The sequence below is a fragment of the Bicyclus anynana genome, chromosome Z (assembly GCF_947172395.1).
Source record: "Bicyclus anynana chromosome Z, ilBicAnyn1.1, whole genome shotgun sequence".
NCBI classification, from domain to species: Eukaryota; Metazoa; Arthropoda; class Insecta; order Lepidoptera; family Nymphalidae; genus Bicyclus; species Bicyclus anynana.
Window position 1 is genome coordinate 16809598 of NC_069110.1, and position 18330 is coordinate 16827927.

The following is an 18330-nucleotide window of genomic DNA, read 5'->3' on the forward strand; positions in this document are numbered from 1 at the left end:
ATTTGATTTACTATTGTTATAAACAGAGTGTATACAATGTGCAGTGCTTGATGAGGTCCATATTGCCTGAATTTCCCTGGAGTATCACAAGTTTGCGCTGGTTTATTGGAAATTTCTACTTTGTATTATAGGTACAGGTCGCACAGGTAAGCCAAATATTTTTCTATCGCTGTTATTTGCTCGTACAATTGAATAACAATAAATGCTGTGGAACAGAAAATTAATGTTCAGGCTAAGGGAAAGCAGTTCGTTACTGTAAATGCGAAATTAACTAGGCGATGTGTTATCACCTAAATCTTTTGAATAATTTCGCTTTATAGATAAATGGGAGCTTAGAAAATGAAATAAGATGTTATGTGTAAATAAAAAATCGTGATATATAGATAATAAATTTGATAATAATTTTAATTTTTGACGGCCTCCGTGGCGCAGTGGTATGCGGGGTGGACTTACAAAACGGAGGTCCTGGGTTCGATCCCCGGCTGGGCAGATTGAGATTTTCTTAATTTGTCCAGGTCTGGCTGGTGGGAGGCTTCGGCCGTGGCTAGTTACCACCCTACCGGAAAAGACGTACCGCCAAGCGATTTAGCGTTCCGGTACGATGCCGTGTAGAAATCGAAAGGGGTGTGGATTTTCATCCTCCTCCTAACAAGTTAGCCCGTTTCCATCTTAGACTGCATCATCACTTACCATCAGGTGAGATTGTAGTCAAGGGCTAACTTGTAGACAATAAAAAAAAAAATAATAAATAAAGGACTATCAGCTTCGTATGATAGCTTTATATTGACAATCAATCAATCATTTATTTCAAATAGGCTTAGTTTACAAGCTCTTTCGAAAAGTCAGGTAATAATGTTATACTTAAAATAATGGTGATAATAATTAGTCGGAAACTTAAAATTAAAGTTACGAGGGTTAGGAGCCCACAACAAACTCAGCCAGGTTTTTCCTTTTTTAGTTTATCACGATTTAACAATAGGTGTATAAGTAGCCTGTCATGTATACATTTAATTTCCAAGCAATTTTGTCGTTTACATAATCATTAACACTATAATACAACTTTTCTTAAGCTTAGATAAGCTTGCGTTTAATGAAAACGTTGAACTTTTTGATAGACATGCCAGTGGTTTCATGTGGCATTTTATTATAAAAACGTATACAATTACCCAAATTACAAAGGTCTGGGACTCACGGGCTTTTAGTCTACTGTACATACGAGTAATAGACAAATGTTGTTGTCTCCATATTTACAGAAGTAGACGTTTAGAGTATCTACTGTCTACCTCTTATTTTTTTTTAATACTGATTAGCAGGCTTGCGGTGGGAAAGTCTCTATCATATGTTAGGGTAGTTCTATCGCACTAACTTATCGAGGCCTCAATGGCTTAGTGGTAAAGTGGCCGGACTCATCACCGAGAGGTGGTGGTTCGATCTCCGCCCGTTGGTCTATTATCGTACCCACTCCTAACACGGACTTTTCATACTACTTGGGGGGGAACGGGAATATAGGTCATATTGAAAAAAAAAATATGGCAAATGTTTTTTTTCAAGTTACGGTGCTATTCAAGGCACAGGATGTTACACCACCAACTTCCTAAATCTGAGGTGATGCGGAAAATTTTTCGGAGGAAATTAAAGCTCAATTTTTGTGGTACTCATTAACGGACTGTGCATAGTCAGTATTCGATAATAATATAAGTTTTTATGAGCATAGGCTAACTATGTTCATAAAAACTTATGCAGTCAAAAATAAAAATAAAATTATTACACGCCACTCTATACTACAAAAAATTAGTAATTCTTTTAAGGCTAATTGCATACGTTTTTATAATAAACTGCCACAAGAAACCACGGCCATGTCTCTCAATAAGTTCAAAGTTCTTGTTAACTGCAAGCATAAAAAGGTCGTATAATCATACCTACTCGTCTAAACGATAAAAAATTTAACTAGCTACTTAAAACCCTGTTAAAACTGTTAAACGGTGATAAACTAAAAAAGAAAAATTCTGGCTGAGTTTGTTGTGAGCTCTACTCGAACCCCCGTAAGTTTAATTTTAAGTTTTCGGCTAATTATTATCACCATTATCTAACAATAATATTAATTAACGTTTCGAAAGTGCTGATAAACTAAGCTTAATTGAAATACATGAATTTTGGCATTGACCGTGAAGCCACATAGGGTAACGATCAGATGTGTATTTGGTTAGCCAAAAACTCATTTAGACTAAAAAACGTACTCGGGTACGTTAAAAACGACCGTAAAACTCGTGGATTTTTAAATGGTAAACCTATTGATAATGGTAACCTACGAGCCGTGATGGCCTAGTGGATAAGACCTCTGCCTCCGATTCCGAAGGGCATTCGAATCCGATCCGGGGCATGCACCGCCAACTTTTCTGTTGTGTGCCTTTTAAGAAATTAAATATCACGTGTCTCAAACGGTGAAGGAAAATATCGTGAGGAAACCTGCATACCAGAGAATTAAGAAAATTCTCTGCATGTGTGAAGTTTGCCAATGCGCATTGGGACAGCAGGGTGGACTATTGGCCTAACCCCTCTCATTCTGAGAGGAGAGTCGAGCTCAGCAGTGAGCCGAATATGGGTTGATGATGAACCGTATAGGAATCGGGTTGCTAGGAACCACTGCCCCTGCTAACCATTGGACCTACGAGGTATTTTTATGGTATGGGATGCAAATTATACGTGTAGGTGTTTTCCGTGTCCAACCTGTCTTACGACAATGGTTGACTAAAAATATGTGATACGGAAAAAATAACAAGTATAAATTATTTGCCATCCTAATATAACAGAAGGTCAATTCACCATAATAAAATTCTTATTTCGCATACATATAAATTGAAAGAGGTCTTTTTAAACAAATAGAAACCGTTCAGCCACCTTTTGGTTAAAAATCTAAATAAAAACAAAAGTAAGTTTAAATATAAAATTCAAAACAAATGCATCATCACTTTTTTTTTAATGCAAAATTCAAAAAAAAAGTGATCGGTTTCTACACGACATCGTACCGGAACGATAAATCGCTTGGCGATACGTCTTTGTCGGTAGGGTGGTAACTAGCCACGGCCAAAGCCTCCCACCAGCCAGACCTGGACCAATTAAGAAAACCTCAATCGGCCCAGCTGGGGATCGAACCCAGGACCTCCGTCTTGTAAATCCACCGCGCACACCACTGCGCCACGGAGGTCGTCGATTAAGCGCAGGACCGATGATTCTACGTCCTCTCAGAGGCACGAGGGTGTACTAACACCGCCATCTTACTGACTCTAGGCTGCTATTGAAATTTTTTGTAAGAAAAGTCCCTATAACGTATTTTGGTTTGTTTTGGATTCGAACCCACTACATCCTTGTTCATAGCGGAATCAGCTTACCACGGGACCAATGAGACAGAATTATTATATGCAGTATAAATCCAAGTGTTACAAAGAACAGTGAAACATAAGGAACTGAGAGAACATTTCAATCCAATTGTTTTGCCATTTTAATGTCACACTCAATACGTAAAAATGCTATTTACATATACATAAACAAATAAAATTGAAGTGTCTGCTTGTTACATAAAATTGTACAAGAACTTGTCAATAAATGCATAATTAAATATACCGACCTACGGTACTTATTTAAGATATTTGCTTGTTTGTTTCTTCCGGCTAAACTCTGAAGCGGCTGGATCCATCGATATAAATCGTTAGATGGGCCCAAAGACGTGCACGCACATCTTAGTACGTAACAAGCTCATGCTGTGAGGGGACGTGGTATTATTTTAATCCCTTAATTATGTCTTCGTTTTCATTTTAGAAGTGTAAAAACACAAGCCACAACATGAATAAAGAGAAATGTGTGCGAGTGATGACGTACTCTAGGTGCAAAACCAATGACAATTCCACGATGCTTTGAGGCCCATCTAACGATCTACGATCGATGGCTGGATCGCTTCTGCTGGGACTTTTACTGGGCAGGTGATGTTATGGAGTAACTTAAGCTACAATATACAAATGGGATCAAGGCAGGTGAAACCACGCGTCAGTGCTAGTCTTCATATAAAAGCGACACGCTTTACGCGCGAATAATTAACATACCTATATACTCTACTCGTTAACCGGTAACACATTACAATACGTAAACTTGCTAACCGGTATCCTGTTTATTTCACGATCAAGTAGTATTACAATACTGGTACGGTAAGCCGTAAGACGATTACTTATACCGGCTGATATTTTCAGGTGAAGGCCATATCAGGTAAATTGATGTTTCAAAATATATTTATAAAAAACAAGTTTACATATTAATATTTACATAATTAACATAATTACCACAACTGTTGCCAATAATTGATGGGCTTATTTTACTAAGTTTGTGGTTTTGAATCATCGGATACTGCTTTCGAGTTCTGGATTCGGTTACGAAATCAATGACGTAGCCAATTATAGAGCAAAAATTTCTCACAAAAGAAACAAAAGGAACGTGATTATTTTTAGGAAGCACCAAATTAATTAATAGTCTCTGCGCTAAACCGCGACGGACGGACGGACAGACATGGCTAAACTATAAGGGTTCCTTGTGTACTACGGAACCTCAAAAAAGAGATGGAAACCTGCAGATGTAACACGTTAAGTCATTGGACTACGAAGTAGGTAGTTAAATAATCTTAGACATAATTTGGGCCCATTCGGTGAGCTCAGGTCAAGTGTAAACCCTCGATATGCGATGTCGCAACAAATACCTAACACATGTGAGTTGTGACTTATGAGAAAAAACAAATTCGAGGTTTGTCACCGATACTTTTGTGGGTCATTTCGAACCTCGAGTGCCATCCTCGAATCCAACTCAATCATATAATACTTTTTTTTTCGTAACAAACACCAATTGCAAAATCACATTGGTATACCTATTGAACTTTATAACTTCACGGTTTTATATTATTTACTTCCTATTTATTCAAGCCCTCATGAAACTAGCACTTATAAGTTGTGTGTGAAATATGATTTGATGTGATTATGTCAGCGTCCCGATTTTTAAAACAAAATTATATGTCCCGCGCGTAACAGGCTCCCGCTTTTCGAGAATAACTCAAACGTGCGTGCAGCGTACTAAAAAAGCGCTGGCGGTTGCACTCACTTCTCAGACTATTGTTAGAAACGCCATATTTTTCTAAAGAATAAAACTTTTTTGATTTCTGTTTTTTTTTATTCAGGAGATGAATGAGTGTAAACTATTTAACGATAGGGTAAATCTGATTTAAAATATCATATATTTTATAAGATACATATCCTATGATATTTTTTACTTTGTATTGTCACGTAAGCGGAATTGAACTCAAATAAGGATGAATTTTCAAAAACTTTTGATTATATACGTTTTTTTACGGTGTCAAGCTTTCGACAATAGTCGAAAGAATCCTGCTTTTTGCAAAAAAATTTGGCAACGCTGGATTATGTCCACGGTACGATGGGAAGTAGGTTATTGGCTTATTCGTTGTTTCAAAACTCCAGAACAGCAAGGCTAAGGTTCAAAGTCACGCCACAGCGAGTTCTATAAACTGTCCATCCCTCGTCGTCATTATATTTTTAAGGTTCTCCGTATCTCAAAAATTCGGGATCCTATAGGATCACTTTGTTTTCCATACATCAGTCTAATATCGAGTTGAAATTAAAACCAGGATTAAAGTTTATAGCCCCAGAATCTTGAAAAAATCAAACTTTAAGTTGACGTAAAAAAGAGGCTATTTATGCCACAAAAATGATATATTAAGACATTCCCAATATGTTTTTACTTTGTAAAAACTAATTTATAGCATTTTATTTTTCATCAAATTTGTCAGAAAATCAACAATATAGTTTGCTATGTAATTTGAACGCAAATATTAAAAAAAAAACCTAATGTGAACTTAAAAAATGAGAAAAATTGCATTTTTTTTAAATATTTTATTACATAGGACGCAAGCGTAAAAATTTATATTATAAAAAAAAAAAAAAAATACCAGGAATGGGATAAAAAATATTCGCAAAAGATATTGTAGTCGCATGTACACTCTTTGCAGGTATAATAACACATGATATATTTGTATAGGCACAGAAAAAATAAAGTAATTATTCATTATAACTACCACTTACGAATAAAAATTCGCGAAATCCAGATGTTGACAAAAGTCGGCTCACTCAGCCACGCTCAAGCAAGTAATGGGACCAGGCGGCCTGCGCACACGACTTCTATTCGTTGATGGACGAACTGTGCAATATACACAAGCTCCAACCAGTACCAGAATGAAGCAAGAACATAATAACATTAATCATAAGTATATAAAAAATTAGTCTGTCGATTTTTTTTGTATAATATGATGACATTATATTTTCTATCATTATTTTTAGTTAGGTTTATTAAAACCTACCTTTTTTGCGCAACATCTGAAAGTGCAAAAAGCTCTAATCAAAAACTCAAAACACAAAAATTTTTAGCATTATTCCTTGCAAGGACTTTATACTTTATATATATTTTTTTATTGATTTGGTGCGTAAGAGGCGTTTATATCAGCGATTTTCTCATCAGTGATAAGCAGCGTTTTGTTTATTATTTTTCTTCCTTAGGTTTTAGTGGGTAGGATTTCTGGTTGATCAGCGAGTCCCACATACCCAGCCGTGGACTACACAGCTTTGCTTGTGCAGTATTCAGCTGGGATGCGTAATAGTAGATTGTTAACCGAGGGTGGAAAGAATCAATTCCCGATTTATTTAGGCTTTAGTCCGAGTAGGAATTAATTCTTTTACCCGTATAAACAGTTTACTTTTAATTTTGAATAATAAAAAAATAATAAAAAAAATTCAAATATCAGTTTATAAGATTATTACCTATTTTTTTTAATTCCGTCACAGATACATAACAGATTAGTATCCCGCCAATTTATGTGGACTTTTTAAATTTTAAATATGGAAAATGCGTAATTTTGCGGCTTATTCCAATTAAAGAAGTTTGCGCTTAGTTCACACTTGTTGTTTTGAAACTTACATGGAGCATTTTTTTTAATTAGTCTATTTCTTACATAAAACTTTTCACAGCTGACAGCAGTTCTATTTTAAAAGTTCATTCCGGCCCGTAGATGGGAAGTAATTTTTATGAGCTTTTCCCTCTCTATGGAGGGAAGCAGCATTTTCCACCGAATAATCAGATCTAAACAAAACTACTTTCCGAGTATAAGAAACGAAAAGGCATTTCCCAGCGATAAAAAGGCTGATGTAATTTCAGACTTTATACATGAGGTAGAAGTGGTAAGTCTGATGGCCATCCTAGCTGGCCTATTCACTATTTTGGTCTTTATTATCAACTTATTAAAATAATTTTAGAATTTAAACTATCGTGAGTGTTATTCATATTAATTGATTATGAAACACGGCTAAAAGTCACGTGATATTAGGTCGGAGTATGCCCGACTAGTTTCGAACCCATACGGGGCCCTTAGTCATGAGCTGGTTCTTGCATCGCGGCACGATCCAAACTGCGAAGCGGCTGCGCGACTCACTGCTGTCATTGTCATTTACCTACTGAGTGATATGGTACCGAATGACATTTTTGCAAAGAATCTCAATTTCGTATATCAACTACTCGTAGCATAGTCAAGATAGTGAATAAGCCTACTGGATCTTAGTCTAATGGAGTTAATAATATTACTGTTGCTTCGATGCCCTGAACTCAAAATTTTATTATTTCCTCAATATACATTAACAATAAAATAAATTATTTTAGGTACAACTCTAAAGCTTAACTGAGTGATTGAATAAATGAATAAAAATGAATAAATGATTTATTGAGCAAAAAACATTTTTATACAGAATAGGTTGAAACGGCAGTTGTGCTAAAATCTATAAAAGATTTTGTATTACAACCACCATCTCTTCACGAACGAAGATTAGATTTTATTAGCGTAATTTGAAATCTTACGAAAAAACATACGTTATTTGTAAGACTGACGTAAGATAATATTAATTTTGGCATAATACGAGCAGTGCAATGTTACAGGAATGGAAAATTCTACAATCGCTTCGAAAATTAAAAAATGTATGGGAATGACATTCGTTATCGACAGATCACGTGGTCAAGTTATCGATCAGATCTAACATTTCTTTAGATCATACATTGTTTTAGTTTACGAAGCGTTAGCGTTTGTAAAAAGAGAATCGACGTGCCATATGACTACAGGCCAGGATTTTCGAAAAATTACCACCATAGGTATCGATACCTAAAATACCTATGTATATTATTGTTACCTTCATACCTCATACCTACTACTTAATTATTTAACACAAGAACAAAGCTTATTCGTAGGGAAAAAAAATAACCTACGAATATTATTATGATATAGGTACGGAAAATTCGCACGTGAATAATTAATTATCAAGAAGTTTGGAGATTATTGTGACAGACAAACAAAAAGACAAGAACAGGATTTATACGAAGTAAATAAGTCATTACCATACCAGAACTCGATCCTTACAGATAAGGGATATGGAGCTTAAACCCACCATGCTGCTCGAATGCGGGTTGGCGGGCTTAATGTGATAATGTTTCTTTAGCTACCACTGTCAGCTGTTAATGATCATGACACGGAAAGGCGGCTGAACGTACTCTCCGAGTTGTAACACCGCCAACTTTCCAACTCGAGGTTAATTTAACTGAAAATTTCTTGAAAGAGATAAAACTCAGTGCCTTATAGCCCGATCCAGGATTCGAACCCAGTACCTCGTTTTCCGAAGTCACTTAGCCTAACCACTGGACCAACTAGGCAGTTCAAGTTTTGTCCTTCGCCAATAAATTAAGTTAATAACAATAAGGATATACAATACTTTTATTTTAACATCAACTGATAAACCGGCTGACCTTCAAAAACTTTTTACCTGCAAGTGTGGGTGTAAAGTCACCCTTTCACATGCTCCAATTATCCACATATTCTTTAGAGATTAACTACACTTAACCGCGACGATTTTTACCCAATTTCTTTATATTCAAGTCTTTTTTTTTTTAATTTTTAACAATGTTGATATATTAACAATGTAATAAAATACAAAACACTATTAAAAAATCGCGCTGCAGGACATTTGAGTGCCCAAGCAACCGGTGGTCAGGGCTCCAGATTGAGGAACTTCCTCACAATACGCGTCGTCTCAAGAATCACTGCCTTCTGTATCCGACTCGTGATCCAACAGTTAAGTGAAAGCTTCTTAAGATGTTGGTCGAAGCTTTTTGCTATAGGTCTTATAGCAAAAAGCTTCAACCAATTGACTGAAACAAAACAAACAATTACTTATATTATTACTAGCGGACGCCCGCAATTTCGACCGCGTGAAACTTGATGTAAACTTTCAACTACCCCCACCCTACTCCTAACCTACCCCTCCCTAGCCTATAGACCCAAATCTGCAATTTGGACTTTATCCACCCGTTAGATAGGTAGGTTTAACGGACCAAGGACAAATAGTTAAAAACTAACGGAAATGTATAGCTAGTCCCTTTTCGAAGGAATTCCCACAAGTGGTGTAAGAACCTTTATCGTCCTTGAGCTTAACTTGAGTAATGGCAATGGTAAAATGAGGTCGAAAATCAGACCACCGTCAATAAATCTCAAACTCCTGTTTATTGCTAACATAGTATTGTTTGTATGTTTGTTTCTCAATATTATCTCAAACAAAACATGAATTTAAAGAATATACTTTCTACCTATAACTAAATAAATAAAAATTTTAATAAATTCGTTTTTGACTGTTATCTACAATAGATATGACTGCGAGCGATTTTGAAATGGGGTTTCCTTCGCTTAGGTCTGATAGGGATGATTACAGTTTTTTAAATTGTATATAAATTAAAAGTATGCTAATAGTAAAGCAATTTTGTAAAAGTAACAAGGTATCTGCGATCATTACTTTCGGAGCTACAAGGATTTAAAGGGTCAGATTTGCGGCGCATACAAAATGGCAAGAACTTATGACGTCGTAGGCAATTAATGATCGTTAGATTTGTATGGGCGTTTAAACAAAATCACTAATATCTTTGTTATTTCTGCGTTTATGTTTATAATTCATGTATAAAAAATGTCACATTTAATGTAATGAAGCAAAAACTGTATGAATAGGGATGATGACAGTTTTTTAAATTGTATATAAATTAAGAGTATACTAATAGTAAAGCAATTTTGTAAAAGGAACAGGGTATCTGCGATCATTACTTTCGGAGCTACAGGGATTTAAAGAGTCAGATTTGCGGCGCTGCCGCGGATCCCTGAAAAACGCCCCATACAAAATGGTTTGAAAAAATGACGTCATAGGCATTGTAATGATCGTTAGATTTGTATGCGCCTTCAAACAAAATTACTGATATCTTTGTTATTTGTGCGTTTATCTTTATAGTTCATAAATTAAAAAATGTCACATTTAATGTAAGGAAGCTAAAACTGTATGAATTTTCATCTAATTACGTTAAAAAAATTTTAGTAGTTTTTGAAATTTTATAATCTCATTTATTTTGCAAATATCCAGACAATCTTTGCTTTTTATGTATATATTAGTTAACATTGACCCTATTTACCCGAATGTATCGTAAAAATCAATATATTCAAACCTAGTCATCATCCCCATTGTCATCTAATTACGATAAAATATTTTTAATAGATTTTGAAATTTTATAATCTTATTTATTTTGCAAATATCCAGTCAATCTTTGCTTTTTATGTATAAATTAGTTAACATTGACCTTATTTACCCGAATGTATCATTAAAATCAATATATTCAAACCTAGTCATCATCCCCATTACCTTATTTCCTAAACGTACCTTATACCGTACCTAGAGTTGTGGATTAACACGGAGGATATTGATGCGCCTGCGATTTCATATTGCACCGTAACTTATAACGAAAGTCACCGACAGAGCTCAATGAGTCGCGAAGTTTAAGTGGCAATGGGCTGGGACCATAGTTAGAAGAGCCGATGGACGTTCCCAAGGTGCTGAAATGGCGACCCCGCACTAGAAAGCACAATTAGTCGACCCCTAACCAGGTGGACTGACGACAGTATGCGAGTCGCAGAAATTCTTACAAAGGTAACTAGAGAACTATACCGGAGGGTGTGAGTTCGAAACCGGTCCAGGTCAAGCACCTAAGTTGCACCAACTTTTCAGTTGTGTGTATTTTAAGAAATTAAATATCTCGTGTCTCAAACGGTGAAGGAAAAACATCGTGAGGAAACCTGCATACCTGAGAATTTTCTTAATTCTCTGCGAGTGTGAAGTCTGCCAATCCATCCAAAGACTATTGGCCTATCCATCTCATTCTGAGAGGAGACTCGAGCTCAGTAGTGAGCCGAATATGGTGGTGACATACATAAAAAAAAACATACATACAGCCGAACGTACAACGTAGAACGTAGTCGGTTAAAAATATGGCAGCATGATGGTGATAGAGAAAATACTAAAAAAATTGTTATCGAAAATTCAAACTTTATTATAATAAATAGTTAAAATACAATTTTCATTTACATTATAAAAACTGTTAACAAAAATTTACATAAAAGGAATAAAATTAAATAAATAAAAACATGTACTTGACTAACATTTCTCTGAATTCACATATTTACTACAAGTGTGTACAATCAAAATAGGTCAAGCATTCTTCGGATACTACCGACTTATGACTTACACACATAAGTGCAAACTTAAATGTATACGCAAACCAATCAAGGATAACACCAAATTCATTACAGAATTTTAAACACCCGGTCCGTTGAAATATGGGTGAAACAAACGACTTAAATACGTTGAAATAAAAAAAAATACAATATTAAAGAACACACCTGTTTAGTAAAAATATAGGCCCTGACTTTAAAATGACCATATGACCAGCCGCATACACTCGTTTTCCGTATTCGTTTTCCTAATGCGTTATTTCCATTTGAAATTCCGTGAGACTACCTCAGACTATACGTCTTTTCTTATTCGGAATGTATATTTGCAAGTGCTCGCATTCGTTACGTACGCGCGGAATATGTTCCGTTCGGAAACAAACGTATCTACGTGTGCGTTTGTTATTTATATTGATTTCATGCATTCGGTTTTCTGAACGCGGAAAACGGATTCGGGATATAAACGAGTGTATGTGTCCGGCTTAAATGTCCGGTCGTAAAACTATGACATCAAAGATTTAAATATTACACAGATATAGTATCATAATATACACTTAGTTATAACATGTGTATGCGACAAATTATTAATATACACTGTGGTAGATAGTATATTTCCACAGATAATTATACATTAACTTGAGCTATTAGTGCTCCCAATCAATGTTATTTAAGTAATTTGATTTGATTAAATTCTACATCTGCATCATACAACATTGAATGTACTACAAACACGTATTAATAAGATGATGGAAAATTATACTATACTAAACATTCAATAGTTATCTCAGCCAACGCAACATGGAAAACCAACTAATTAATATCATAATAGGACATGCAGGGAACGGTCCTAGATAGATTATAAACCCACCTTACCTTACATTACCTTAGACGTCCACTGCTGGACATAGGCCTCTTGCATGGACCTCCAAACACAAAGGTCCCGAGCCGCCAGCATCCAGCGGCTCCCTGCGACCCCCTTAATATCCTCGGTCCTAGTGGGGGGTCGACCTACACTGCGCTTTCTGGTGCGGGGTCGCCATTCCAGAACTGGTTGTAACTTGTCAAACTAACTTTGTAATTATCATTATCAGATGGTAATGAATGCGGTGGGTACCGATTCCTCAATGCACGGACATCTTACGTAAAAAAAGTCCCAACTCAGTAAATAACAAAGAATTCTGATATTTCAGAGCCAGGCCTCATAATATGCTAAACTTTTCACCAAGGAGGCAAATTTTTAGATAATTCTCAGATTTGTAAATAGTTTTAATTGCTAAAAAGAATTGTATTTATGAGACTGGCTAAAACATACTAATGCTTGCATAATGTAATTAACATTAAAACATAAATAGTAATTATTATAATTCACTGAGTCTGTATAAAATAAAAAATAAATAAATTGTCAATTGGATCTGAATTAAATGAAATTAATTAAAATTATAAATCATATATATAATAAAATCATCAATTAAAACTTAACTAAATTCCCTCAACCGCTTACTATTTTAACATTCAGAAAGCATGCTAAACAATCACGGTGTAATATAACTACTTTAATATGATACTTCGACAATATTCGCCGAGTTAGACATATTTCTACAAACGCTAACGCATCGCAAACTAAAATGAACATGAGAATGACGTATCCGATTGATAGGTAGATCACATCCTATCGATATTATTGTTTTACATTTTTTGACAAAGCGTTTGCGTTTGTAGAAAGAGAATCGATAGGTAACATGGCTAGAAATATCAAGAACATTGATAAACACCCAGTGCAGTACAGATATAGTTGTTTTACATTTAGTTTTGTAACACGAAGAGAATTTTGCTATTTTATTACGTTACATGTATAAATAACAGCTTAAAGCTGATGAAAATGTGCGTAATTGTTTATTTACCTGATTCAAATTAAATTATAATTAAAGTATTTCAACTGATTTAATATTTAAAAACAAACTAAATCTGTGCAGCTACTTCAATGTAATTTAATAATAATGTTAACCAGACAATTTAAATTTACAACAATAAAACTGCCACTTCAAATTAATCCATTACAAGAACGCATGGACTAATAAAAATAAATAAGGTATTACAGAATAATCAATCACGTCAAATGTAAAATTAAAAATCGTTTAGTTTTATTGCAAAACGAAAACATGGACAATAAAAATAAATAAGGCATTAATATTAATAATATCAAATAAAAAAAGTAATAAACTAACAAAAGTAGTAAGTAACATGCATCTATTGATAGTTGTGTCTGTTCATTTTCCTTTCCATTTTCCTTTTCTTTTTCTCATCTAGTTCGTATTCAACCGGTTCGGATTGGAAGAACCATGGGCCAAGTATGTTTGTCCACAACAGCCATAAAGCCCTCAATGGCATGAATAGCAGCAACAGCCAAAAATAGTTTGAGAAAATTGCCAGCAAGTGAGTCACCGAAGACAAGATTACAATGTCTTTGACATGCCTGAAAGAATAAAAGTTTCAATAAGCCTATTATTGACCTTTTGTATTGGCAGTATTTTTAGTGTATTTTTTAGAGTAATAGTTGAGAGAAATAGTTAAGAATTAGGGCCAAGACCTATAAGCCGTGATAGTCCAGTGGACATGACCTTTACCTCCGATTCCGGAGGGTGTGGGTCGAATCCACCTGCATATATATCGCGAAATTGATTATAATCTAATGATTCACAACTTTATTATTTGAAGTCATGGGCGTCTTCGTTTTAATGTACAAGATAGAATAAAGGAGTGGGATATGGGAAGACAGGCTTAAGGTGAAAATTACTTCTATTGTGTTTACAATCACAGTAAGTTTATAGTAAAGACTGCAGCTGATGGCTAAACTTGCACTTAAAGCCACAGCAATACAATACCAGCAACTTTGCAACTCTGGACCTTTGCAAACCCAGGAAACGACAATAGGACCTCATGATAAGACCGCTAATAAGGCAGTTAGTAGTTAATAATAAAAATTCATTATATTAAAGGAAGTAAACTGAAAGAGCATCAACTTACTCGCCAACACCGCCTTCCATGTTCAGATCAATGCCAGCATCCATTACCTGACTGTTCTCATAATAGGTTGGCCTGCTTATGTACAGCATGGTCTGATAGCATAAAATGTCCACGGCTATAACAAAGATGTTCATAACCTGTAACAACATTATAATTATTCTTTTAACATTTGTCCTTCTCATAAAATACTAGCAGACGCCATGCGGTTTCACACGCGTAGTTCATTCTTTGTAAAAAGAAATTTCAAATCATTCCAGTAACTTCAGTTTCTATGCAATGCAAACAATAAAATCTTTGTAGTTTGCTGCCGAATAAGTGAAAGGTTCTAGGATTCCAATATTAAATCACAAACAGAGTGAAGGGCTATATTAACTCTACTACGATTTTGTATGACTAAAAACCAAGTTAATTTTGTGTAAAAATCTTGTTACATTCATCAATGTTTGGCAATGTTTGGCATTTAAAAAGTATCTCTTTATAAAAAGAAATTACTTTGGTTGGGTAATAGGCACAATAATAAGGTAACAATAAGAATATAAAGACTTACTAGGCTTGCTACTGTAATGCTTTCATAGTAAAACATAACAGTAACAATGTTGTAGGCCGCCCCAGCGCCCAATGCCATGTTGCGGTAGAAGCTGACTGTTGCTGCATTTTCCGTTAAAATCTGTTTAGCCCCCTTGGTCGGAGCTTTGCCTTTCTGTAGAAGACAACAAAAAGTATGAGAATACTATAAACCTGAATATCAATGTTATAAAAATAAAATCCAAACTAACATAGACTAACTAAAGATTATCAGGGCCTTATTTTCTGTGTGTATGAGCGACTTTATGTTTTAAAATGCAAATTATATAAAATATATATGTTAATTCAATACTATAATATAATTTCTATAATATTTTATGTTGTAACTACTTTTTGATATCAAAGCGTAATTCATAATAAAAGCTGACTTATCCTAATAGCTACACAAAACACATCAATTCTCTTTAAACAATCGCAAACGCTTCGAAAATTAAAAAAAAATGTATTCAATTGGATATGCCAATGCCAAACCATACATTTTTTCAGTTTTCAAAACATTAACATTTGTATATAGTGAATCAATGTGCCATAAGCTAAAGTCCTGGTAACATTTAGAGTTAAACAGCCTGATAGTAAAAAATAAACCAGCTATTGTGATCAGTTGAGGCAACTAGTCACATTGAAATAATTTAATAAATATGTACATTTATCATTATAATTTTTATACACAATCATGCAAAATATTTTAATTCTAATATGTGCTACTTTCCATTGATAGTAAGCTATCTGAACTTTAACTACAGGAAATAAAGAAAACATACACTAAAATTTTAACTATAAAGAATGTTGGCATAATTCATACACAAATTGATTTAATGAAGGCACCTACCTTGCTTGACTTTTTTTTAAACATTGTTATTAATTTAGAGTTTGTTAGTATACTCAAAAAGCTTGCTATTCACCAATTGTCACAACTAATACTTTGTTCCGTAGTTTATGTAATTTCTGCTCTGCTACAACAGGACATAATAATTTAACAGAATTGTATATACAGTACACAGTACACTATTTACAATTCTTTTAAATTATACAGTACAGTAAATAATTGAATATCCTAAAATTAATCAACAGAACTGTGAGCCGTGATAGCCCAGTGGATATGACCTCTGCCCCCAAATCTGGAGAGTGAGGGTTAGAATTTGGTCTGAGGCATGCACCTCCAACTTTTCAGTTGTGTGCATTTTAAGAAATTAAATATCACGAGTCTCAAACGGTGAAGGAATAACTCTCAAGAAAATTATAGGCCTACACAACTCAAGAAAGATTGGGGTGTACAGTTTTGTTCTAAACACTCTCATTTCAATTTAGTTTTTTTTGTATTTAAGGTGACTTATGTGAGAGTGTTCTTAGACTACATAGCCATACTGTGGTCCTTCAGAATGTTAGTCTCCCACAGCACAGTAAGCTCAACAACTACTATATGCTTAGATTGATTGGAAAAAAAGAAAATGTCTGGTCAAGATCTTGAAATAACAACATCCTCTGAGATTTTAATGTTTAAAATATTGAAAGTGCATTCCAATTGCAAGAGAATATCAATGACTTGATCAAGAGTGTAAATAATAATTTCATGACCTTCAGGAGTTTTTCAATATTTTCAATTTCATGTTATATTGTTTGTTAGTTTCAGTGAATTCTCTACAATCACAACAGGACATTAATAGAATGCAAGAGTTAGTGTGAATTTGTGATAGTTACTATAGTGTGTTTCTAATAGCATAGGTACTGTGACAGTTTGTTTCACTCTTCAATGTTTGCTGCAGTTTACAATAATAGTATGTATTATGAATGTCTTAAGGCAACTGTCACCTTACCCATGATATCTAAAAAACACTTTATCACACATTAACTCCACATAAGAGTAAAATTTGGAAAATGATTTATTTTCCAAATTTCCTAAAAAAATCCCTAATAACTATATGCAAGCCAAATGTTGGCTCAATACATTCAGTTGCCTTAGATTAAACAAATAATTATGATATTGCATGATGGTGGCTTAACAAGATTGACTACTTATATAGAATTATTTCTTTTCAGTATGAAATTGCACAATTAATTATTTTGCAGCACTAATTTCATACATAAATTAATTACAAAATGTCATTTAAAGCTATATTTGCTGATTTTAACATTCAACAATGTATGTAATAACATTTTAATTGGTATAATAAAAAAATTAAAAAGATGCCATTGGTATTAATTGGAGAGTGGTTTATTAAATACGATTTTTAAGTGTGGTCAGCAAAATTTGAATAGAATTTCTTAGAACATTTTAGTACAAAACTACCATACTTTTTCATAAAGTTGACGAAAATTTTAACAAATGTTAATTTACCTTTTTAGTGTGATTGGAAGCTATAGAAAAGTAAAGTCTAGGGCTAGGTCCCGATTACAATGCGCGCATGTATGAAATGCACTCTTGTGATTGGTAGATTGCATGATGCTACCTTGAATGCAAGCTTAATGCATTGATGTACCTGAAGCTTTATTGGGAGAAAATATCTATGGTTATCGCCTATTGGCTACCTGCGATAGGGTACCTATCAAAAAGTGAATTTATTGATCACTCATCAATTTATAGGTTATAGCTGTATGTCTGTAAGTAGGTACATAGTTGAGATAAACTATGATTATTATACATAATTTATTCAAAAAATACATCTTACCGGTGCCATGGAGTTAGTTTATAAGCTCCAATGTCTTATTAATAAATGAAAAATGGTTTTTAATATAAAATCGAAGATATTCGATTGATTCAGATAAATATTTATTGGTATAACTATTTTTTTGCTTTGTAACAACCACCAACAACTTTATATTTGTTTATTACTTAATTAATTGATTAACATTTTAAAATATTTAATTATTTGCAGGACAAACGGACAAACAAACACATGAAATGAATATTGACAATTGACATTTGAGTTGACGACTGACGTATGATGACAAGACAATGCCCTTTAATCGTCATCAGTCAATGTCAAGTATCAGCGCACCACAAACACGTTTTTTTTTTTTATACACAGACATTAAATAATTCATAT

The 18330-nt window shown here is 34.2% G+C and overlaps 2 protein-coding genes across 6 annotated transcripts in view; both read right to left on the reverse strand.

Annotated features, from left to right (window-relative positions):
* Positions 1-6269, reverse strand: part of LOC112046332 (clavesin-1) — a 37832-nt gene extending 31563 nt beyond the window's left edge. The window contains exon 1 of one of the 2 annotated variants that reach the window (XM_024082947.2): positions 6132-6269. The gene's annotated coding sequence lies outside the window, so the exon portion shown is untranslated. The remainder of the gene's footprint in view (positions 1-6131) is intronic. The other variant, XM_052890737.1, reaches the window with a different exon arrangement.
* A 5206-nt stretch (positions 6270-11475) lies between these two features.
* On the reverse strand, positions 11476-18171 carry LOC112046339 (transmembrane protein 208). Of its 4 annotated transcripts, none has more exons than XM_024082959.2 (5): positions 17953-18171; positions 16116-16236; positions 15249-15401; positions 14702-14838; positions 11476-14150 (listed from the first exon to the last, which is right to left on the reverse strand). In XM_024082959.2, exons 2-5 carry the CDS (start codon positions 16137-16139, stop codon positions 13925-13927), a joined length of 540 nt encoding a protein of 179 aa, XP_023938727.1. In that variant the 5' UTR covers positions 16140-16236; positions 17953-18171; the 3' UTR covers positions 11476-13924. The 4 variants fall into 4 exon arrangements, with proteins under 4 accessions (XP_023938727.1, XP_023938726.1, XP_023938729.1 ...); XM_024082958.2 differs by having other exon boundaries at positions 16116-16239; XM_024082961.2 differs by lacking the exon at positions 16116-16236 and having other exon boundaries at positions 17953-18168.
* Between the last annotated feature and the right edge of the window lie 159 nt (positions 18172-18330).

Bases quoted from the DNA above. Each gene is read 5' to 3' on its own strand.
- LOC112046339 (XM_024082959.2), bottom strand. From the start codon at position 16,139: ATGTTTAAAAAAAAGTCAAGCAAG. The intron at 15,402-16,115 runs GTAGGTGCCTTC...TGTCTTCTACAG, and splicing joins TTAAAAAAAAGTCAAGCAAG to AAAGGCAAAGCTCCGACCAA. The intron at 14,151-14,701 runs GTAAGTTGATGC...TTATTCTTTCAG, and splicing joins ATGGAAGGCGGTGTTGGCGA to GCATGTCAAAGACATTGTAA.